This window comes from Triturus cristatus, chromosome 4_2, assembly GCF_964204655.1.
Source record: "Triturus cristatus chromosome 4_2, aTriCri1.1, whole genome shotgun sequence".
Classification (NCBI taxonomy): domain Eukaryota; kingdom Metazoa; phylum Chordata; class Amphibia; order Caudata; family Salamandridae; genus Triturus; species Triturus cristatus.
This window is the reverse complement of record NC_140586.1, coordinates 785,584,613-785,608,419: the sequence shown is the minus strand read 5'-3', so window position 1 is coordinate 785,608,419 and position 23,807 is coordinate 785,584,613. Positions and strand designations below refer to the sequence as shown.

The 23,807-nt window shown below is 44.8% G+C and overlaps 1 protein-coding gene across 6 annotated transcripts in view; it reads right to left on the bottom strand.

Annotated features, from left to right (window-relative positions):
- Positions 1 to 5,085: 5,085 nt before the first annotated feature.
- MKNK1 (MAPK interacting serine/threonine kinase 1) overlaps positions 5,086 to 23,807 on the bottom strand; it is a 183,061-nt gene continuing 164,339 nt past the window's right edge. For all 6 annotated transcript variants that reach the window (XM_085602715.1, XM_085602720.1, XM_085602717.1 and 3 more), the window contains 2 exons: positions 7,118 to 7,161; positions 5,086 to 6,966 (listed from right to left, as the gene is read on the bottom strand). In XM_085602715.1, the coding sequence (XP_085458841.1) occupies positions 6,702 to 6,966; positions 7,118 to 7,161 (309 nt within the window). In that variant the 3' untranslated portion in view covers positions 5,086 to 6,701. The remainder of the gene's footprint in view (positions 6,967 to 7,117; positions 7,162 to 23,807) is intronic.

The window sequence follows — 23,807 nt, the reverse complement described above, 5'->3', positions numbered from 1 at the left end:
TGACTCTGTAGCCACATCTTTGATAACCCTTTGTGAAGGTAGACTGAGGAGGGGATTTATATGACGTGGATGCGCCATCTGAGGAGTAGCCTCTACCAGTGCGGCGAAAGGAGCGCCTAGGAGTGTGTCTGTAGGGCTCCCATGGATTTCGCCGTATCAGTATCTTTTTTCATCTTTGAGGGCTATCAACTTTTGGACCAAATAAAGGTTGTTGATCGAATGGGTGATTTAATATGGAGGCTTGCACCTCAGGTTTAAAACCTGAAACTCTTAGCAAGGCGTGGCAATGAAGGAGTTTATGGCCCTGGAGGCTGTGTCTGCTGCATCTAGGGCACAGTGTATAGAGGTATTAGTTATAGTTTTTCCCTTTTGGATCAATTCATTAGCCCTATTATATTTTTCAGGGAGATGGTGCATGATGGCCTCTAACTCATCATAATGCGCTCCGTCGTATCTGGCCAATAGCGCTTGAGTATTGGCAATACGCCATATATTGGCGGCTTGTGACGCAGTGCGCTTCCCTGACGCGTCTAGGAGCTTGGACTCTGTCAGGTGGTGGTGCTTCGCCTGACGCCTGAGAATTTGAATGCTTCCTAGCTGTAGATAACACTAAGGAATCCAGTGGTGCACGGCCTTTAATGTATGAAGGATCTGTGGGGGCGGCTTTATATTTTCTCTATTCGAGGGTTTAGGACCCTAGCCCTGACTGGGTCTATAAAAAACCTCTGGTGCATGTTTGATTACTCCTTTTAGCTTAGGTAGTATTGCAGTGGACCTATGTGCAGAATCGAAGGTGTCTAAGAGAAAATCTTCCTCCACTGGGTCAGTATGTAGCTCTACCCCGTGATAATGTGCTGCCCTTTGTAGTAGGTGGTGTAAACCTAACGAGTCTTCTGGTGGGGATGGCCTAGATGGATAAAGGTCATCCTGTGGGACATCTGGGATGTCCGGATTGTTATAGTCATTCCATGGGTCTGGGGATCCAGTAGGGGTGGGGTCTTGTGACACATCTGCTGGATAATAGTAAGGGTCCCCTTGATCATCATGGTCTGGAGACAGGGTCGGAGAGCGATGAGGCAGGGGTGGAGGGGGTGGGGAAGGCACTCTGAAAGGGGAGGTAGCAGTGTCCTTCCTCTTTGGAGGTGGAGCTGGTTTGTCCAAATATCTCTTTTTTGAAGACCGTGTCAAATGTCCAGTTTTTGGATCCTTGGTGTCTTTTGTAGAGGATCCGATGTAAAAAGTTCTTGCGACACTGGTTGCTCGGTCGGCGCCGAGGTTTTCGGGGCCGACGGCTTTTTAGGCTTGCCTGACGTGCTTTTTCGGGACCTCCGATTTTTTGTTCGGTGCAGAGAGGGGCTTCGGCATGGGAGTGTCGGTGCAGAGGGCCTTATGATGTTTGGTCGGCACCAAGAGGGCGGGTTTCGACACAGAGGGCTTTGCTGGGCTCGGTGTGGAGGTGGAGGCCGATTTTTTCTTCGGTGCCTAAGGGTGTTTTTCGGCACCGCTGGCAGGCTGGCTCGAGCCAGAGCTGCCGGAAGGCTTATTTGGCTTCTTCACCGGGCCCGAAGGTGGGGTGTTAGATGCAGTGTCCTTGGTCTTGCCTTGGCTCGAAGGGGAAGGCGTGACCGAAGCCTTTTTGGGTATCGGCGTGGGAGGGGGTATAGTACTCACGACCCTCTGCGCCGGGGTGATTTCCTCCACATCTGATTCGTCGGCCTCGGAAGCACTGACGAGATAGTCGTCATCTTCTTCGATGTTCTGCTGTACCAGAGCTTCGACGTCGTCCCCAAAGATGTCGACTGGAGTGGAGGTCAAGGAGTGCGCCATGTTGCGTCGGGCCCTTCAATCTCGAATAGTCTTTTTCGATCTAAAAGACTTGCAGGCGGGACAGTCTCGAGCCTCGTGTTCAGGGGAGAGGCAGAGGTTGCACACCTCATGGAGAACGGTGGGGGGGAATTTGGACCCACATCGAGGGCACTTCTTGAAGGGAGTTCTTTCCATCAGCTGAGACCGGAGCCGGGATAGGCCCGAAGGCCGCAGTCGATGACCGGAATCGAAGAAGTGCCGAAGGGAAGGTGATTAAGAGGATTTATTTATCTGAAGAATCTCGATGAGCGAGGATTTTGCGTCGATCGTTGAACTGGAAAAGTTCGGAACCGGAGCGCGAAGTATTACATCCGAGCCCGATGGAGGAAAAAAAAACAAATCTGAGGATGGAGCCGAAGCCCATGCGCAATACGAACCAAAGGAGGAGTCACCGACCTCGTGACTTCCAAACACTTTCCAAGAGGAAAAACAAACTGCAAACATCCGGGCCCAACACCAGATGGCGATCTATGCACAGTGTATAATCTGCAGCTCATATGCCTCGAACATATAGTAACAATGACATTCACAGAAAACTGGGATAGAGATTACACCCTTAACAGATGGCAGATAAGTGGGAAGGCTTTACCTTCCTAGAAAAATGCGATCATGTATTTGGACAACAGAGCTAAACTATCAATATTTTTGGGATATAGAATGACGTCAAATATGTGCCCTATTTTCCCTTTTGTTTGCTGTGTGGTTCAATTCTTGCATGTCTGTTACTTTTGTTTGGGATGAATTACGAAAAAAAACTCATTTGATGAAGAATTCTCCCCTTCCTTACTACTTACATCAGTTTGAGGCTCTAGCTTCTGAATCATTAGCATCACTGATTGTGGTAGCTGCTCTCGGGTTGAATTCTTACTGTCTGGTCAAATGTACTTTTTTTAAAATCATGCTTAATCTTCTGCTTTCCCTAAACTGGTAGATCAGCCTGAAAAAAACTGACGAAATACAGTTTCAAACAGCCTTAGCATCACTTGGAAAACTGAAGATGGAAGGTGTCCACTTGGGATTCCTTCTGTACCAAGCTGTGATATGGACCTAGCATAAGAGCCCCACATGGCAAAAGCCAAAAGGATACATTTGACCATTAGCAAATGACTATCCCGAAGAGGACCTCTGTGCATGGAGAGCAGTTTAGTACTGTAAACTAATGGCATACTTGAAGGCTCCAGCCTTCCAGACAAATCCAAAGACAAAATCAATCATGTTAACATACAAGTGAAACTGTACAGGGATTCCATGTCAGCCCGCAAATGGAGAGAAGGCGGTTTCTTGACAACAGGAGAGCTCTATGAAAATAAACAGTTTTACACATGAAAAAGCAGAGACCGCTTTTGAACTGGGGAGGGGGCAAGAGATCTGGTCATCATTTCCAGAGAAGCCCCCTTTAAACGAACATTTTCCAAGTAATGTTCTATATTTCCATGGGACGACGCTTTTAAACTGAGCGATCCGGGATTACCTGGCAGTTAATGCTCTACACAATGGGATGAAGCCATAGGAGATCCCCCTACAACACAGGAATGGATGAGAATTCATGAAGGAGTTACAGGATCGAGTTCAAATGTGTGGTTTAAATTAGTCCAATATAATTTCATAAACCAAACTTACCTTACTACCAAAACACTAAGCAGAATATATCCGGATCGTTCAATTGAGTGTCCCCGTTGCTAAGCACCAGGAGTGGCTTTCTTGAACTTGGTGTCGACGTGCCCTGCTCTGGCCCCCTATTGGGTCGAAATACTTACCAAATTAAAATAGGCCACAGACTGGGAGGTACCTAAAGAAATCCGACTGTTACTAAGCTTACTACCTGCTCCCAAGAATAAAAACTAAGCACAAAGTTAGTACTGTTAGGACTCTTACTAACAAAATGTTGAATTGCTGTGTCATGGCTGAATCCCACCCCACCGCAGACTAAGGCATGGATGAGAGAGGTCTGTGAATGGGCAACTGCAGAGCAGTTCGCATGAAACCGATCAGACTGGATGATAAACTGGAGAAGGACTTGAGAGCCTAGGCAACAATGTTAGAGGACATGTGGGGGGTTTACAAACGCTCATGGTACCTATTGACCAGAACCAGAAAAATGAGTGAACCCTCAGATCCTATAGAAAAAGGAGGCCAGAAGAGCAGGATGCAAGTTAATACACATTAGGGACTGAGAAAATCCAGGAGGAAGTAACAGTAGCACTCTGACAAGGAAAAGGGAGGGGTAGTTGGGGAGGTTAAAAGTTACTTTGGCATGAGAATCATTGGTTGAGTGTATTGTATTATTTGTAAAAAAGATACAGGTTTGCTCATAAAAGATGTTGACCGGGAAGGGGATAGCCACCCAATATAATGATACCTCAAGTATGTAATTATGCTCAGCAACACATGTAATATCTATAATGCCCATAAAGATACATTTAAAAAAAACACTACACCCCTACAAGAAACCTTAAAAACCCTTGGTTTCAGTTCTTCTGAACTAGGATGTATGTAGAATAATGGTGCCATATAATAGGACATGAAGGCTATGCCACATAGGACACTGCCAAGCAGCAATATGATGAGCGAGGGTGGAAAATATATAAAAGGGCTCCTATGGGGTAAAAGTGTTATGAAACTTGTCAGTCCTTCCCCCGGTTTTTTAATTCCAATCTCCATGGCAGGACTTCTTAAATATTTTTCCAAATGGAATACTTCCTTAATTTCTCTAAACCCAAACTCCACTACTCTATACTACGAATGTTTCATAGGTGGTTTCAATTTGGAAGCACTCTATCTGGCCATCATAAGTAGCACATGACCCGTCCATCTAACTATCACTCTTAAAGCAAACCATTTAAGTAGGGTTAGAGGAAAGATACTGGTAAAAAAAAAAAACAGACATTGAAGCTCAATTGCCCAATAGTTTTGACTTTTCATATCTTATTGTTCAGCATAGTTCGCCTTAAAAAGGTTTCACATATGCACACTAGTATTAATTACTTGGGGTACTTAAAAACATCTGACAAGGGAGAGCTAGAACGTCTGGCCTTGTAAGACCTATTATTCACACAGAAAGTACAGAATAACATCCAACAAGAACTCCAAATAAAGAGGGTGGCCGGCGGCTTCCACCGGTGTGCATCTAGGATCAGTGGCACAGAAAAATCACAGGGTATAGGCAAGCTTTATCTCCTTAAGATAGCCATGTTCACAAACCACACCAAACCAAAGTAATAAGAATGAGGTACATTTATTTCATACATTATGCGGACACACTGAGGACCAAGCAAATAAAGGCCATATACCTGAGTTTTAGCCAAGTTTCTTTAAACTTAACAATACAAGTGGTATTTTCGTAAGGTAATGTTCCACAACATAAGTTTATAAAACTGAAAATAAAAAGTATATGCATTCCCATGGATAGAATATAAAATATTTTAAAAATATACAACTGGTTCCTTGACTATGGTTAGTCGTGTTGTGTACAAAAATAACTATGTTAAGTGCTAAAAAAATGCAACAAAAATCTTGATCATTCACATTACATGACAAGGAAACTGGATGAACTCCATCATTCTATTACTCTTAAAATTGGCTCAAATTCACACCTTTGATCCTTACATCATAAGCCACTTTAAATAATTAGCTGATATTAGCAGCTTTGGAAGTGCTTCACACACAACTATCAAATGTAGTCACTGTGAATCAACGTCAAATCAGACTTCAGCTGTAAACAAGCGGATTAGCATAACACCCGCCACATTTGGCTGAATTGTCTTCACATACAGTCATGTTTTAAATACCATCTTTGGTTAAGAGCCCGGTCGGTCACTGTCAGACATTAACATAAAAAAAAAAAGAAAAGCTTACAATGGTCAGGAAAAATAGCCTGGAGATTAATATTTACATATAGGTAAAAGTATTTGCCATTATGAACTTTCTTTTGGCACAACAGTGCAGAAATGGTATGAATAGCAGATGTATCTAAAACCTGCATATGTAGAATAGGTGACCCCATTTCAAAACCACAGACCAAAATTTAAACTAGTGGTTTAGAAGATTCCGTGGCCATCAACAAAAGTAATATTCAATAACTGATAAATCACACAACTAGATTTTCCTATTGCTTAGTATCCATTGTCAGAGCACCAAAGATCAGGAGGAGAATCAAAATAACTCCTGCTAAATTGTGGCTTTCAACATTAAATTAAAAAAAGTTAAGGATCAATTAAAACTATGCACACCTCCACATGCACTCTGAATACTTGTAGACTTCATTCAATACAATAAAAACTGCAATTGAACAACAACAAAAAAAAAAAAAAACACGATTTGACTTTCTGCATTTTTAGATTCTCACTAAACTGAATTGTGAACTGCATAGAGCGGCCAGAGCAAGGACTCAGTTTGAACAGTGGAAAGCAATATTTTAAATACATAGTTCTATAAACAAACCGTTCGAACAGCCCAGCTATTCAGAACTGACTAAATTTCGAATATTCATTAAGAGGCGTATCCAAATGTACACTATACCCAAGAGGATTCCTTTAAATCTTATTTCACTAGTTTTGAGAAACTGCGAATTCAGGCACCCAGAACTCAAATATTAAGGCAGCAAACAAATTCAAGCACACAACATATAAAAAGAGGTCAGCTAGAAGAATAAACAAGACCGACCTCTGTCGAGCACACACAATGGTTCTCAGTTTAAAATTTCTTTACCTCTAAATGTCCTAATATTAAAATCAAAACTTTTAGCATCTTGAGTTGAGCATTTTAAAACAAATACGTTTTCAAAATCTTTCATTCTATGTGCAATAAAAGAGTAACTCGCTACTTGTGCAAATGTCTCAAGGCTGAAAAGAGGTTGCACAAAACAGGGCTTCTGTTATACTGGGGCTGGGCTGCAGAACAAAGTCACTGGATTTGCTGGCTTGCGCTTGGGCTCTTCGTTTGGCAAGGCGAGATTTTGAAGGTGGCGACAGCTTCATGGAGCAGACTGCCTTGACAACACAGTCTTGCTGTTCGCTTAATTCACAGTCATGCTGGGAAAGCTGGCGCTTGAATGCAATAGCCTCTGCAGCAAAGATGGTCAGGTCTTTTGTGCTGCTGTTCCTATTAAGGGGTAAACAATATATTTAGAACAAGAAAGCATATTCAATGCCAATCATCTTCATGGCCACAGATGGCATTAGGAATAAGATATAATGGAGTAAGTGTATGCAATAAAGCTCCAATTGGGTAGAAGAAAAGTCAGAAATAATACCTGAGCAGGATCTGCGGTGTTGGCAATCCTCTCTCAGGAGCATCCTGTAAATTAAGAAAGCGTCAAGATTCATTACTATCAAATACTCACATCTATGTGAAAGGCATGATTATTGAGAAAGGTCCCTTTGCATAAGCTTAGAACTTGATAGCAGCTGAACGACAAATTCTATGTTCCAACAATTCCTGAGCTACAACATTTCAATCACAAATATTAGCCCATGACCATACCTAGCCATTTTTAAATGTTTTGTTGTTTTATTTGCCCACCTTTTAGTATCCAGAATATATAAAACATGGCCTGGAAAAGAAGCTTTCTAGACCGCTGGCACTTTGTTACGCCAAACAAACACAGGAAGCCAGTGGGCTAGATAGAGGCTAAAAACCCTGCAACCCACTGAGCAATACCCGAGTAAGATGCATTTCAGGTAATGATCAACCTGTTGAAATATCACAGGGAAGATTAGTGGAACCCTAACTCTCCTTCACGATAAAAAAAAGCACAAGCAAAGGCACTAGTAAACAATGGAAACATTTTAAAGATTTATTTGCAATACAATTACAACATGAATTGCAATGACAAAAGCAAACAGAATAGTGGCTGTAACAAACAAACATTACAATGTATTGACTGTTTATTTTAGTAATCCAAAAACGTGAGTATGGGATTGACAAAGCTAAACCCCGCACAAAAAGAAAGAGTAGCCAGAGAATCAAAGGTGGTCGTACGGACATACCCGCCTCAAATAATTAAGTGACTCATTCAGTATAATAGCATTGACCAACTCTCGTCTACGCTGGGAGGAAGGCTGATAACTAGGCCTGGGCGGTAAATTCCGTTCCGCTCGCGGAATTTGGGTAATTTTGCGTTCAGCGGAGAACGCGAAATTGCCCAAAATTCTGCTTTCAGCGACTTCGCGAACTTTGCTTGCTCGCGTTCTCAAAATGCGTGTTCGTGAGATATTTCTCCCCGAGCACGCAAACAGCGATTGTGAACAGGAAAAAAGCATTGCGAACAAGCAATTCCGCGTGCTTGCGGAATTTCTGCGTTCGGAGATTTACCGTGTCGGAGATTTGCGTAACGAGATTACGCAAATTCCACCCACCCCTACTGATAACCCCCACAGCAACTAAAGGCTGAATACACCTCCCACTAGCATTCAGCAATAGTAGGTGAAGTGATTCTGTACGGATTGTATAGTTTTCTGGCACAAAGTCCTCTAGTTTTTCCTGCTCTGGTACCAACTTATATAAAGGTATCGGACTACTGCTATATCTTTTGGAATAATCAGCAGGAAATAGCCTGCTGTCACCTTTATGAAAATATGTTCACAACTAAGCAATAATTATTTTAGAGCAGAAAGTAACTTAGATAAAATATTGTGAATATATTCAAGCAGACACTTATCACATTGCATGGAAGGTGACAAACAAATCTACGTATTCCCTTAACGGCGAATATAGAATGTATAAGAGAAAACAACGTAAATATTTTTTTCATGTATGCACGGGAATTAGCCAATGGAAGAAGAAGGAAAAAAAACTGAATTAGTGAACTAACTATAACTTGACCCCTCATCCCCCAATCATGCACAGCTCATGACCTCACATATTACATAAGTAGATTTTTCGACAAGGCTCAACATGATACAACTATCAGTTAAGACTGCAAAAGGATATCAGGACACCTGAATACTTCTTTAATTTCAACAGGATTCACACCTTATGCACCCAACCTGCAGAAAGCCCAATTTGAACTAATCAGCATAAATAAAGGCAGCTATCTAGAACAGGGAAAACAAATTCTTGGGTCCAACAGAATGCTAAGAATGGTAAACTACAAGGATCAAACCACAGTCCAGAGAAAATAAAGAAAAAAAGCAGACAAAACGGCCAAACATCTCCGCAAATGTATACCACACAATACGCTTAGTTAAAACTCCACCATGAAGAGGGCTTTGGGATAACTTCAGCCTGACAAACTCTGGACCAGATGGAGCCTAATTAGACGCACTATTATTTTTAACAAAGAACGCTGTATTTCTTATTCCACGTTTTAGAGTTGGTCTCTTCCAAGCCCTGCAAGTTGGAGGTCATGCCATCCGGGAGGATCAATTTAACGACCTCAGAAATGTTCCAAACGGAGTTATGTTGCTGGGATTAGAGGCAGTGACCATTACATCAGTAGCAGTCTAAAAATCTCTGAATCATCTTTGCTACTGGATTTAAAGATCAGCATTGCAATTACCTGCTCAACATTTGTGAAATCCAAAAGGTACTGATGGCATGTAATGATAGCAGCTTGCCAGGATGGCTATTAAAGACGCACTCTCCGTGGTGATAACTGCGAGCCCAAAAGCAGGAAGTGCTTACTCTAAAGCCCCAAATCCACTAATGGTTCTAGTCAACAAGAATAGAAAATTCTATGCCCGAAGAGACTTGTTGAACTTAATCCGGTCAGTTTCACCATATCCGGACGCATTAATAAGGCTCGTGTGCCATGTCCTTGCTTCTGGGCATATGTTAAAATGCAAGAAAATCCACAAGCCTTCTGAAGCGAAGGCGGCTTTCTACAGTGTGTTCTGGGATTTCCTATTTGGACCATGTGACGCACAGAAGAACATACTTTATACATCCTTTTTAGGTCTCGTCTGACCTAGCGCATTCGCTGCGAGACATTTAGTTAGGGATTTTAAAAGTGCGGCCACACGGCCTAGCGCTCGAGTTCATGCACGCAGCTGCCAGCTTTCAGCGCCCTGGCCTCTCCTTTTGCACGCACCACTCACGCTTTTTTTGGCCCGTGCGCGCACACAACTCCTGGGCTTGTTGCTCGTGCTTCTTGACGAGCTAATTAAACAAAAAATGCCTAATGTGGGTTTTCTTTGTTGATCTCCGTCTTGACGAAAGGCTGGTTTTGATTTTATAGGAGGATTGGCATTGCCATCATCTGATTCTGCAGCTTGTTATGTAAATTTAGGCCCTGTTGCATTATGCGCGTGAGTGGGCTTGCAGACCACGCATCAGGGCAATCTGGAAAGCATCATAACGAACTAGCTTTTAATAGCTTTAAGTTCAGGATCCTTTCCAACTACACTAATGTAAACATGCTACATTGTAAAGAGTAAAAATTGTTCATCTTAAGTTAAGTATGGCCATCATAAATGTTCGGGCTGCCATTTGGCGTGGAGCTATCCATTTGTCCATCGTCTACCTATCTGTTTGCTTTATTCCGATTTACCTTGTTAGCCTTTGGTGAATTTAAAATTGCTCCCCCCCACCACTTTAAGCCAGACGGATATTGTAATCTGTCAACTTGAATATGGTTTCTTTCATGTTGATGTAAACTTTCAGCATACTGGCCTTTTGCCAGCAAGATCTAAAGATGATTGGACACTCAAATAGGAAGATATCAGATCACAGAAAGGCAAAGGCTACTTACCAGTATGCATCTGTTCTTGGCATGTAGAGCTGCAGATCTACACACTTTTGCATACATCGCCATCTGGTGTTGGGCCCGGATGTTTGCAGTTTGTTTTTCCTCTTGGAAAGTCTTTGGAAGTCACGAGGTATGTGACTCCTCCTTTGGATCGTATTGCGCATGGGCTTCGGCTCCATCCTCAGATTGTTTTTCGCCAGCAGGGAAATGGAGCGTAGTAATAAACAGTGAAGATGCCCATGTGTGTTGTATCTAAATAAGAAACAGGATCAGATAAAGGTAGCCGGGGAGGCGAGTGGCCGTGTGTAGATCTGCAGCTCTACATGCCAAGAACAGATGCATACTGGTAAGTAGCATTTGCCGTCCGAGGCATATGTGCTGTAGATTACACACTGCATAGGTTGTATAGCAGTACCTTCCCTAGCGGCGGCCACCAGTATCTGTTGCAGTGGTTTGAAACAATGTTTTTAGTACAGCCTGGCCCACACTAACTTGTTGCTTAGTTTGCACATCTACACAATAGGGTTTAGTGAAAGTGTGCGGTGGTGACAAAGTAGCTACTTTGCAGATACCATCTAAGGGATGTTCCCCAAGAATGCCATGGAAGCTCCCATCTTGCGTGTCTGGCTCTCCTCACAAGAGAAAGCAGACCCCCTTTTGGCACCTGGACAGGTGGGAAAATTAGCTGGCCAGGTAGCCGTGCCCACCCCCAGCCTAGTACCACCCCGAAGGACACAACTTTTCAGATTTGCCCATCTTGGAGATAGCAAACTTAAGCATTCGGGGACCGTGTCATGCCCACTTCTCACAGGGAACTATAGAGAATTAGAAACACGGAGGCAGTCTATGGAGCTTTGTATGGTAAATACAGGGACATATTGAACATTCCTGTGATCCCAGTGTATCTGCAGCACTATTTTGGTCATTTGAATTATAGGCATGTACCCAGGTAAAGATACCAAAGAGGGCCCTAGCCAGTGGAGTGTGACAGGTCTGCTCTCCCTGGCACATATCGATGCCTAGGCCCAGGAACTCTGCAGTGTAAGGCCCAAGTTCCTGGGGCTCTGTTTCCTCTGGAGCAAACAGGTCTTCTCCCTGAGGGGGGACTGAGGCTGGTGTCTGGTCAGAAGCTGGTTTCTGAGACTGTTCACCTTTTCTCTTGGAGGATGGGCCAGTTTTCCAGGCTCCAACTCTTTTACCCTGGGCTCTGCATTGTGCTCTTGGTTTTACAAACACCCATTCAGGTACACCCAGCATAGCTGCATGGGTCTTTCGCCCGGAGGCCATGCGGAGGACTACAGATCTTTGCCTAGCAGTCATTCTACAGGAATAGCAGACAATACCACTGTAGGAAAGTGGGTTTCTGTTGCAGTAACAACCCCCCCTCCACCCACACACAGTCAGTTTTCTGATGCACTTTGACTCGATATGCCCTGGGGCCTCACCGAATCAGGTTATAAGGGCCTGTGTGCTTTCCCCAAAATTTACCAACAATTGGCACACCTCTGGCCACAGGTAAGCCCCCTGTAAAAGGTATCAAAGGCACTGTGACCAGGGAAGGCCTCTTAGGGCTGCAGCACCTACTGTGCCACCCTTAGAGACCCTGCACCTTGACACCAACACACTGCCATTACAGGCAGCGTGTTTTGGTGCAGAGAAGAGTAAAGACTCGACATGGCACATCTGTGTACCATGCTTGCAATCTTCTGCCTGTGGCCTAGGTAAGGTACCCATCTAGCAGGGTGCACTAGACAGGTGAGGGTACAGTGGCATGAGCACTGTAGCTCTACAGTGTCACTTATTTTTATAAGAGAACTCACGGTGGAACGCTTTGTATCAAGGCACCGGGTGGGGATATCGTACAGAAGTCCGGTATGTGCGTTTTCACTCTGCTTTTAATTCTTACAAACAGAAATGTTGGTGAGGAGTTTTTTGAAGTGCAATGATTTTTGGATTATTTCAGGTTTCCGCGTATTGAGGCCAGACTCGGAAGGAGTGGATTCATTGTAAGTAGTGAGTTATTGCACAGGTGTTGGCATTAATAGTGTGGTATATTAAAGGTGGTTTAGTTGTGAGAAATAAGACATGACAGGCATGATTAAAGGCTTTGATGGTGTGAGCCCACGGTACATGTTGGCTGATTTGAATCTCCGTAGTACGGGAAGTGGAGGGCATGTCAAAAGGCTTTGGTGGCATGGGTTCACACAGGCATGTTGTATTGTTGAAAATACTATACTTGGGAAAACTGTTGGATGTTGTGAAATGCTATGAACCACTATTGTACATAAGCTTATTTATGTTAATTTGGTCATATACATGACACCCTGAATCATGGAAATGAAAATGTTTGGAATGCAATGTATTGAGTGAATATCTATATAAAAAAGAAAAAAAAAGTAATCAAGATAAGAGAAACAAATGAATACAACCGTATGAAAGGAATTCTACTGTTTGAAATGAGTTACTTTGTGTCTAATTGTGCTTATAGCTGTGCACGCTTTTGTGCCAGTTGCCCACCAGAACTTGGCCCCTTTTTACAATTCTAATTTTAACCGCAATTTTATTTTCATGTATAGTTAGCATTTGAAAGCATATTCTATGTACCTGTGCCAAGGCCTGTTGGTTCTAGAAATAAAACCGAAGTATACATTTTTTTATACTTTTCCAAATAGTCTGGATTAAGTCCAGTGTGTGTCATCAGACGATGGAATAAATACATTAAATGCATAACACACCCTCTTGATAAGCCTACCTGCTCGACCGCACTATCACGAAGAGCTGTTAGTTATCTAAATTTAGCCCCTGCTGTACGTTTAGGGCTCCACTGGACTGTGCACACTATACCACAGTTTTACGGAACCGCTCTTTATTCAGCAATCCAAGTCTACAACTACACAGCTGGGTGCCTACAGCCTCTTGGCCAGCAGCGTAGGGCAATGAGTGAATAACCACAGCTTTAGTGTCTACAACCTGGTGGCTGGCAGTCAGATAATTTTATGAACACAATACAAAAAACAACAAAAAACAAAAACAAAAACAAAAAAAACACAATCCTTACATAAACCATTTACTAATAAAATAACACCACTCTCCCTCAGGTGCGCAATCGCCAAGATAACTTCCTCAGCTCGTATTAGGCTATCAAGTTGGGCTGCAATAGCGTACGGAAGGAGAGGGACCGTGCTCAACTCAAGGTAGGCAAGGGTCTCATGGTGCCAAGAGAAGTCTTTGGCATATAAGGTCTGATAGAAGGTTTTGAAGGTCTCAACTATTTGAGAAGCTGCATATACCTCCTCGCCAGAAGGCCGCTTTATGGAGGCAATTGCAGCAGCCATTGTATTGGCCCGAAGCCTTTGGGCAAGCATTTTCCATATATGTCGCTACCCAGGAAGAATTTGTCCTGGAGCATGAGGAGGGCGTATTCTGCCCTGTCCAGGTATTTTAGGAGGAGCAGTTTATTTTCCAGTTCTCTCTATACCCTCAGGGCTCCCATGCGTTTGTGTATAGACTCAATCTCCCTAACTTCTTGCTCTAAGGACTGCTGTTTTTCCCCCAGACGTTCACGGATTTCCGACTCCAATACTGCAATAAATTACCCCCTCATTACCAGTTTCAACGTTTTCCATATTGCTGCCAAGCAGGTGTTTTCCTGTTTTGCTACAGATATTCAGAGAGCTTCACAAGCATGTCTAGCAGAACTTTAAGGCATTACAGAAGGCTATCCCTGCAGTGCCATCTGGAGGAGCCAGGCCGGCCACCGTCTATCTGCATAGTGACCATGATCTTACGTGGTTTGAGCAGGATCTTGGCTCTAGGGACACTTCCCTCTGCCTGGCGTCAACAGCATTGACCCCCCCCCCCCCGGCTAGTCGCAAGTATGTTTTGTGTGCTGCAGAATAATATGTACAGTCTTGCGTCAGAGTGTAGCTAGTGCCAGATATCATGCAAACCATTCTCCAAGCCACCACCTTCCCTCAGTCAAGAATGCCCCAGCTTGCCCGCATCACTGGCCGGAGCAATCTAGTGTATTATCCATCACTAAATTAAAATCCTCCCACCAAAATTGCAGCATCTGGGGATGCCAAAACTTCTGTGAGGGCTCTAACAATGAAGGGTTCTTGCGGGGTGTTTGGGATATAGCTCTATAGATAGCTCTGTAGATAGACTAGGGTGAAGTGTGTTGAGCCCCAATGAATTCAAGGCGCTAACAAGCGGCTCTTCACCTCAGAGTGTTGAGAACTTCGCCCTCAAATTTTGCACCAAGGAGGATATCAATACCATTCTTATAGCGGAGCTAGAAGACCAATATTGATGGGGGAAGTGCAGAGATCGCGGTGTCGCTTGACAAAGGAGGAGTCTCTTGCAACAGGCAAATGCGCCCCCCCCTCCCAGAGTTCTTACAGGGAAAGTATTGCTGTGCGCTTTACTGGGTGGTTGAGCCCACGCGCATTAAGACAGTCTTGAGATCTTTGCCCATACTGCATTAGGGTGTATTAGCGGTGTAGTGCATGTTCTGAAAGTATTAGTGAGATATGAATGGGCACAAAGACAAATTGCTTGTGCAGAGCAGATGCCTCGTCTGACCGGTGCAGGACAGAACATATAGTGCCAAAAAAAGAAAAAAAAAAAAAAAAAGAAGAACACAAGAGAGCCCCAAACAAACATCCCAGAGGAAACAGTGATTAACAATAAAGACAGTTTGTCTAGGCAGAAAAGCCCACTGGGGTGGGTCGGCAGTGGACGGTTCGGCAACATCGAGCCCTCAACTTACAATCGGTTGATGTCGGGATTCCTTTCAAGTGCAGGATCAGCAATGGAGATATCTCCCGGCCCCACCAAGCAAGTGGACTCCCTGTTTTAGTGTAGAACTGTTCAGGTGGGAGAAGCCTGCTAGCAAGTGAGTTTATTATTGCTTCCCTCTCCTTCGCCATAATTTCTGTATTGGTTTATGGGATGAACAGAGTTTTCCAATTGTTTGCCATCGAGGCTGTGTGCATTTTGTTCTCTCAGGTGACTTGCTATTTGACATAGGGATTGCAAACCCTAGGACCTCCCATGCTTCCTGCAATGAGCGAATCCGTCTAATCTTTCCATCATAGCAGAAGATAATCCGAAATGGATAACCAAGAGTATGATACCCCCTTCTCTTGGAGATGTGCCGTGATAGGCCGAAATTCACATCTTTTGTAGAGGGTGGTGGCAGAAATATCCTGGAAAAAGGCTGGTGAGTTCCCACAAAACTTGACCGGGTGCATGTCTTACTCGCCTGATAATCTGCTCTTTTAGTTGGAAGTCGTGTACACACCAAAATTTCGCGGGGACGGCAGTGGGGTTGGGGGGGTGGGGTTTTGAGAGGAAAGGGGTGCGATGAGCTACCCACCCTGTGCTAGTCTGAATGTCTGCGGTATGCTCTTCACCCAGTACATGTCGAAATAGGGCCAGCACAAACGCTCCAATGTCCACACCTTCTGCGTTTGTTGGTACCCCTCCAATGCAGACATTCAGGCAGGACCGGTTTTCCAAGTCCTCCGCTTGGGCTATGTGTTGGTCTGAGGCGAATGAGCTCCTGCTGCATCATTTTTAGCTGTTCATCCCATCAAGTCTCATGTTCTTTTAAGGCTCCAACATGATCACCCAGCTATTCCACATCACGTTTCAGCTCTTTTAGGTTGGCAGAGAGCTGCCCTCAGTTCCTGAAGGTCTTCACAGAGATGTGAACGCGGTCATGAAGGCTTTCGTGGCCGGAGCATCAGTGCAGTCTTGCCCAGCCTTCTGGCCCTTCCAGTCCTGGGATGGGCCTGCAGTTGCCCCTTGTGTGGGCTGTTTCAGCAGCATCTCCTTTACAGAGATGTTCTTTAGCCGGGCGGTAGCTTGCAACCGGGTCAGGGCAATCCCAAGAACACCCAAGATGGCTAAGCTGCCACGTGCAATTTGGCCGCCACTCCCCAATGATAGGCAAGAGTAATACAGATCAGCAATCGGGTGGTAGAGCTTCAGGTGTCGCGGGACTAGTTTGAGCCGGGGTCTCTCCATAGGGATCCCTAGGGCACCAGGCACGTCCGCATCGCTTCGCCGCTGCCAAACAGGCGCTATGAATGGGGGCTCCACGCAAGTGTTCACCAATAGCAAGCAAGTCAGGAATCAGCTTGCTTTAGACTTGAGCGACTGCCATCCTCCTGTCAAGGCCCCTCCGTGGCTCAGTGTACAATATATATGCAGGGGACCCAGTAGGTTGAGTCTTGCCCAGTGCGTGGTCTCAGAGGGCACCCCCCGCAGGTGATCCCAGTCCACCGCTGGAGGGCTCATATCGAAGCGCACCAAGGAGTAGAGACCGCTATCCACTTATTAGATAAAACAGGAGCCGCTTCGCCCTTGAGCGGCTGTTGGACCTTGCCGAGTGTTACGCGGGACTCGAAGTCCCAGGATCCTCCTTGGTTACTTTTATTTCCCTCACCTGTGCCGGGGGAGCGGGCGCGCCTCGGGCCAAGCACAGGCCCGTCTGAGCCCGCCAGAGGCCGAAGGAGGTCGGTTTGGGCCACCACTCCAACGCCGGCGCGGTGACCCGGTGGTGTCCCTATTAGCTGAAAGTCATTATCCGCATATTGTTCCATTATTTTTGTATTCATTGTTTCTCTATTTCATTGTATTTTGCTTTTGCAGAGATCTGTTATATAATGATTAAGAGGGATACCAAAAAGGTTGCTCCGTCTTCGGGGGGAGGGGTGGTGGGTACCCTCGACCAATTTATTATAAGAGCAACCTCAGTGCTGGAGAAAGAGATTGCTATCACAGAGCGACTGCTATCTCTGGAACCTTTGCTGAACAAGAGATCTTCCCTGGGTCCACTAGCTGCATCACACTCCCCCGACCAGGTTTCCTCACATGCTTTGCAGATCGAGGTTATTGAAACATCGGGCACCCAATTTCACAGCATTAGTGAGGTAGAGGAGAACCCCTCAAACCCTCCCTCTCCTGTGCAGGTAGTGGTTCATAGTTAAAAGAAAAGAGCCCCTGCCAGAGCTGCCGCCGCTAATAAGACCAAGCCCTCCGATGTGATTTCTGATACTACAGTTAAAAGGAAGAGGGGTGGTGGCTCACAAAGACCCTCTGTTGCTAAAGTCCCGAGGCTTAACACCCAAGCGAATGCTGAGACACTAAATCCGGGTAACGGACAGGTCCTCCCCTCTACTATAATTCCCGATCCGACCTCTCCAGTTATTGGAGATTTTTAGCCTTCTAGGTGGAGAAGATCTGTGGCGTAGAGTAGAGAATCTTAGGTCTACTTTATTAACCCCTATTATCTATAGATTGAACAAAATAGAGGAAAACCTAATTCAGTTTTCTAAGATAGCTAACCCTGAAAACAAGGACTCCTTTGTCAAAGACGGCCAACAGGCCACTTTACAGACCCTTACTAATCTTAGTAATGATAGGTATGATAGTATTCCTCTATCCCAGACCACAATAGACCCCTTAAGATCACCTGCTAGGGATCCAAGAAGAAGGGGGGAGGGCATCGTCAAGCCCCCAGTTTTAATTAACAGGCCTTCTCCGGCTCCTAGGAATTTGGTCGACCAGGGTAACGCGTCATGTGAATTTGCACAAACATCTATGTGCTCCCTCGTGGAGCTCAAATCAACCGCAGTTAATAAGATTAATTGTCAAACACATGACAGCAGAAGTGGTTCAAATAGTAATCCCCAAATTAGGGTAAGAACCCCCACACAAGCTCATACGGATAGGGGTAAACGAGGACCTTGGATGGATAGTAGATCCCTCCAGCTACCGCCGGCTGCAGCACCCTTTGTGGTTATTTTGAGCAATGTGCCCCAGAGTCAGAATAGACACCTTGAACCCACTGGGCAACTTCTTTCCAAAACCAGACACTGGCTTCACTCTAAATTAAAGGGAGACGGATTTTGGGTTGAAGATATCCTTAATCATATGAACATGGCCAGACGCACTTTGTGGGTAGGCCCCCTAAGGAAGGAACTGAAGGGTGACTGCGTGATAGTCAATTTTGATAAGTCTCCCAGAGTAATACTGGATATCTTGAGTGGGCCATTAAGGCCTAATGACGACTCAATAGCGGTCTTACCACTTGGGTGTTTTTACAAGCAAGGCCCTCAATTATCTTATTCTCGGAACTTCACTATGGGGTGTGGACCACTGAGTGCAAATTTGAGACCAGCCCCTAGACTATTTGAGGCCCCTGTTTATAATGGGTTCGCACCACTATCTGACTTAGATGCTTGCGATTGACCATCACAATGTACCCCTCCTGTCATGGACTCCATCGAGGAGTGTGGAAAGGGCCATAGTCAGATATTTTCCCCAAGAGCCCTAAAATTTGATCAAGGATCTAAATTATTAAGAGTACAGCTGACTCCTTCTGCTATGGAAACACAGGATTTCAATGAGAATACACTCCGTGCAAATCTTTCTCTGATGTCCTGGAAAGTTGCCGGATTGTCCTCCAAACTTCAATCTACTGACTGGTCGAATTTGGTGGACAGCCATGATTTTATTGTGCTACAAGAGACTTGGTCGATGACCATTATCATCGCCCGGGCTATCTGGCTTATGGGAAAGTGGCTACCACTAAAGGGAAAGGCCGACCTAGTGGGGGGTTTTTAATCTGGGTCGGGCAGCACTTATCCCTTCATATTAGGGAAATGCCCATGGATGATGGGGACACTATGGCCTTAAAAGTAACGAGGGAAGGTGAGCTAGCTTTTATTTTAATTAACATCTATTCGCAAGGGCTAGTGGGGGGTAGATCATTTCCTATTATTCAGCACTTGGACTCTTTCATTAACGAGTTAGTAGACCCCAAACCACTGGTGATTATGGGTGATTTCAACTGTACTTTTGAGCCCCTAGGGTTCGAAGATGGTAATCTTAGTGCAGAAGAGGATTCTAACTGGGGTGTTCCATCTCTGTCCATAGCTCCTATTAAAAAGTGGACTGAGGCGGCCCTCCAACTCAAAAGTTTTTCTTTGGGGTGGGGCTTGAGAGCCGCAAATAGGAGAACTTTATCAAATAGTAATGGTAGTAACACCTTCTCCAATGGGAAGAGTGGCAGCAGGATTGATTATATTTGTTAGTTTGGATCTATGGTCTACTTTGCTGGATATGGTAGTGATCAATAGACCAGAAAGTGACCATGATCCTCCATCTATGAGGTTAGTAATGAAGCCATCTGAGTATTAGTCCTCCTTGGGAAATGCTGGAAGGAGATATTGTGCTAACAAGTGATCTTCGTCGATTGAAGTGGGCTCTAATAACTGAAAAGAAAAAAGTACCCAAAGTCTGCTTCGAAAGACTCTTGAGGAAACACTTCTGACCCTCTCAGTTTTTAATTTCCTAGAAGAACCTCCTCAGTGTTTAATGGGAGAACATGAGGCTCTTTTTGTCAAATTGAAATAATTACAGACTACTAAAAGGAAGGAAAACAGACCTACCTTATCTAAATCAGCCAAATGGTACGACCAAGATTGCTCAGCAGCTTTCAAACTACTTTCCCTAGCGATTAAATTAAATGACATTCAGGCGATTAAAACAGCTAGGGTTATGTACAAAAGGGTGCTCTTTAAGGCAAAGCAGAGGTTTGATGAGGATAGATGGGAGGAGTTAACCAAAGCTTCCCAAGAGAAGCACTGGTTGAAATGTTGGCATTTAATAAACTGGGGTAGTGGGGCGTCTGAGCCTACTCCCCATAATAATGTCCCTCCTGATAAATGGGTTTCTCACTATCAAGCCCAGTTCACATGCCCCTTAGCCCCTGTGTCTGGCTACAATGAAATAGCAACTACGGAGGTTTTAACCTTCAGCCTGGAGGAGATCGAGGCAGCCATAGAAGCAGCACCGGTAGGCCGGGCACCCGGACCGGATTGTATTCCTACAAATCTTTTTAAATCAGATTTTTAAAAAACTGGGCTAATTATATTCTCATTTTGATAAATGCCTTGGCACGGGGTGCACCATTGCCTGTCTCTTGGCAAGGTGTGGAAATTATCCCTATTTTTAAAAAGAGAGATCGCTCTTGTCCCTGTAATTATAGACCTATCAGTCTAATTGACTCTACAAAAAATTGTGGCTAGAACTATATTATTTAGAGTTAATGAATGGATTGATGAGTTTCAGGTACTATCTATTTATCAAGCTGGCTTTCGGTCACATGTAAGCACGATTGACCAGGTATTTAGGTTTACAATGATTTATTGAAGAACGGTCATTTTATCGGGGGGGAATTGGGGGGCTGTTTGCAGCTTTTGTAGATTTAAAATCCGCTTTGGATTTAGTCCCCCGTAGCAAGTTGTGGGATTCTCTCAAGGAGGCAGGTATGCCTTTGGCGCTCCTATCCCTTATTGTCAAACTCCACACCCCCAACTACGCACAAGTTAGATGGGGACAACAGGGTGAGTTAACTGACAAATTCCCTGTTAATAGGGTCGTAAGGCAGGGGTGCGTTTTAGCACCCACACTGTTTTCCTGGTTTATAAACCGGGTTATTTCTTACTTTGCAAATTACCCAACCGACACTCCTTCATTAGATGGCTCTAAGGTCCCACTCCTCATGTTTGCAGACAATACGCTTATATGGTCTAAAACACAATCAGGTTTGCAGCGGGCCTTAGACAGATTTATGGTCTTTTGCAACAATCACAATCTGGTTATTAATGTTGATAAGACTAATTACATGGTGCTGCACAAAAACAAAATTAAGAGTAAAGTGTCAATGAATGATATACCCCTAGAACAAACTGACACATTTACATACTTGGCGATCACCATGGGCAGAAGGTTGACCCGGATGTCACAAATAGAATTACTTGTACTCAAACAATCAATTAGCTGGTGCCTTACTGAAAGAACATAGAGCTTCGTACACAAAACCGGTGGGGCCTGCCATTGCCCTGTATAAAGGGAAAATAAGAGCTTCAATTATATACGGGGCGGTGATGTGGGGCTTTGATAACTTGTTCCCCCCCCAGTCATTGCCCAAAACAAGTTTTTGCGCTCATTGACCGCCCTCCCCCAGTCAACACCCATTCAGCCTTTGTTAGACTTGGGCTGTAGGGCGTTCGACGACGACGCTGGATTTAGACCTCTCTCCTATTGGAGAAGGTTGTGGACTACACCTGAGCTACTATCTTATGCTAATGCAATCTGGCACATTAAGGACCTAGATAAGCACAGGAGAATAGTCTGGCTCCAACATATTAAAAGTGGTCTGTATGCTATGGGGTTGGGCCACCTGTGGTTAGATCCTAGGGGCAACCAATTTCCTAACAAATTAGATTTCAAAGCCCTATATTGGGAATCCAGGTTCAGGAAATTATTGTCAGTGACAAATAGCAGTTCACTATCTGGCCTTTTTATGGATCACGCGTATACAAGTAGTTTCTAACCTTACTGGAATTTTATTTCCAGACCAGATGATCGCAAACTATATCAATTTAGAGTGGGGACCCTCCCTCTCAATTCTTATAGGTACAAATGGAAGGGTGGTTATGACAGGTTCTGTCCTACTTGTATAACACAGGAAGAGTCAACCACTCACGTTCTGTTTGTGTGTCCTGCCTTTGTTCATCCTAGGCACAAATGGCTTAAGCCGATATGTTCTAACCTAGGTACTAAATCGCATAAAATAGCTTTGCGTATCTTGAGAACTAACACTCGAGAGGATATAGTCATCGCAATGGCCAAATTTCTTAGCTGTCATGGGCCATACGCAGATCCATCGCGAAGAGGATTATTCCTCCAGAACTTTCCACTCTTGATATTTAATTGTATAAGCGGCCCCGTTTGTTTTTTAGTTCTCATCATTTTTATTATGTTATGGGAAGACTGTTATGCTGGTCCATTTCTGTTTTAGTAGTGTTCTCTTGAGCTGGACCCAGTTAGAGATATTTAATACATATAAGGACTTTAAACTTGTGTCTTCTCTTTTTAATTTGAATTCTTTTTTATTTTCCTTCTCTTTGTTGTAGTGTCTTTTATGATGTAATAATCGAATAAAGATTTGATGATGAGATAAAACAGGGCCCACACAGTCGCTTCACTTTAGGGACCCTTCAACAATCTGCTACTTTTCCGTGTCCGTGAGCACCAGGACTGACGACCAGTGTCAGCGGCACCTCACTGTCGTGCGCAGGTTAGCGGTGCCTCTGCTGTTCCATGGCTATTGGGGCCTGACCCCCGCTGGGGCTTAATATCCCTTCCGCCTGTGCACCACACTCCCCGCTGCCAAGTGTGTCCCGTGAGGCGAGCACTTCATCTCGCTGCAATCCGCTCCAGGCCGCACAGGACGGTCATTGGTCCCTGTCCAATGCCGGACCCAGCTCTGTTTCTCGGCTTTGGGAGTCTACGTCAGGGACTGCATGCTAGGGCTTTTGATCTGGCCCAGACTTCCACTCCTTCCCGCACTCCACAGACACGTGGCTAACCTCTTCGGCGTCGGCAACTAGATGCGAGGAGGCAGACTTCGCTCCATCCGGACTCACGCTCCTGTGCCACAAACCGCCACGTCCCGGCTGACTAGGCCATGGTCTGTCAGCTCCCTCAGCTGACATCAGTCGAGCTCAAGCGCTTCCAAACCGCTCCAGGTGCACCCCCGCTAGTACTGTGTCGGACCGGCCAGTTACACAATCTGTGGCGATTCGTGGGAGTATGCTGTGATACTAGGTCCCGGACACCTTAACCAACCTCCATTCTGGCCATGCCCCCTCCTTACTTTTAGTATGTACAGAGCCAGCTACCTACAACAACCACCTTTGACCAGTAACCCCTACCCACTTTAAGGATAGCATCGCCATGGTATGTACCTTAGCCTGATTATCAGCACTGAGGACTGAAGGTCTCAGTCATGTATTGTCCTGGGGAGATCAGTTTCTAAGTCGCCATAGTGACACTTACACCTGTATGCCTCAGTGTGTCAACTCTGATCCCCATTTTTATGTGGCTGTGGTCTGTACTTCTCCAGCTTACTGGGCCAGACAGCCAGGGCAGCTACATCTACCTCACCCTCTGAGATGCAGGGGTTCAAAAACACCTTTTCTTTTAGTCACCCCCACCAGTGGTGGTTTGGTCACCATTGTCTTGACCCAGTGGCCTGCCTCGTTCCCAAATTCTTAAGAAAGTGGGTCTAGGTCTACCAGGTTCTGATGCAATGTCTCAGGAACACAATTATTCAACAGATGCTCTTCCATGATTAAATTATTAAGCCCACCATAGTTGTGCACATTGTTAC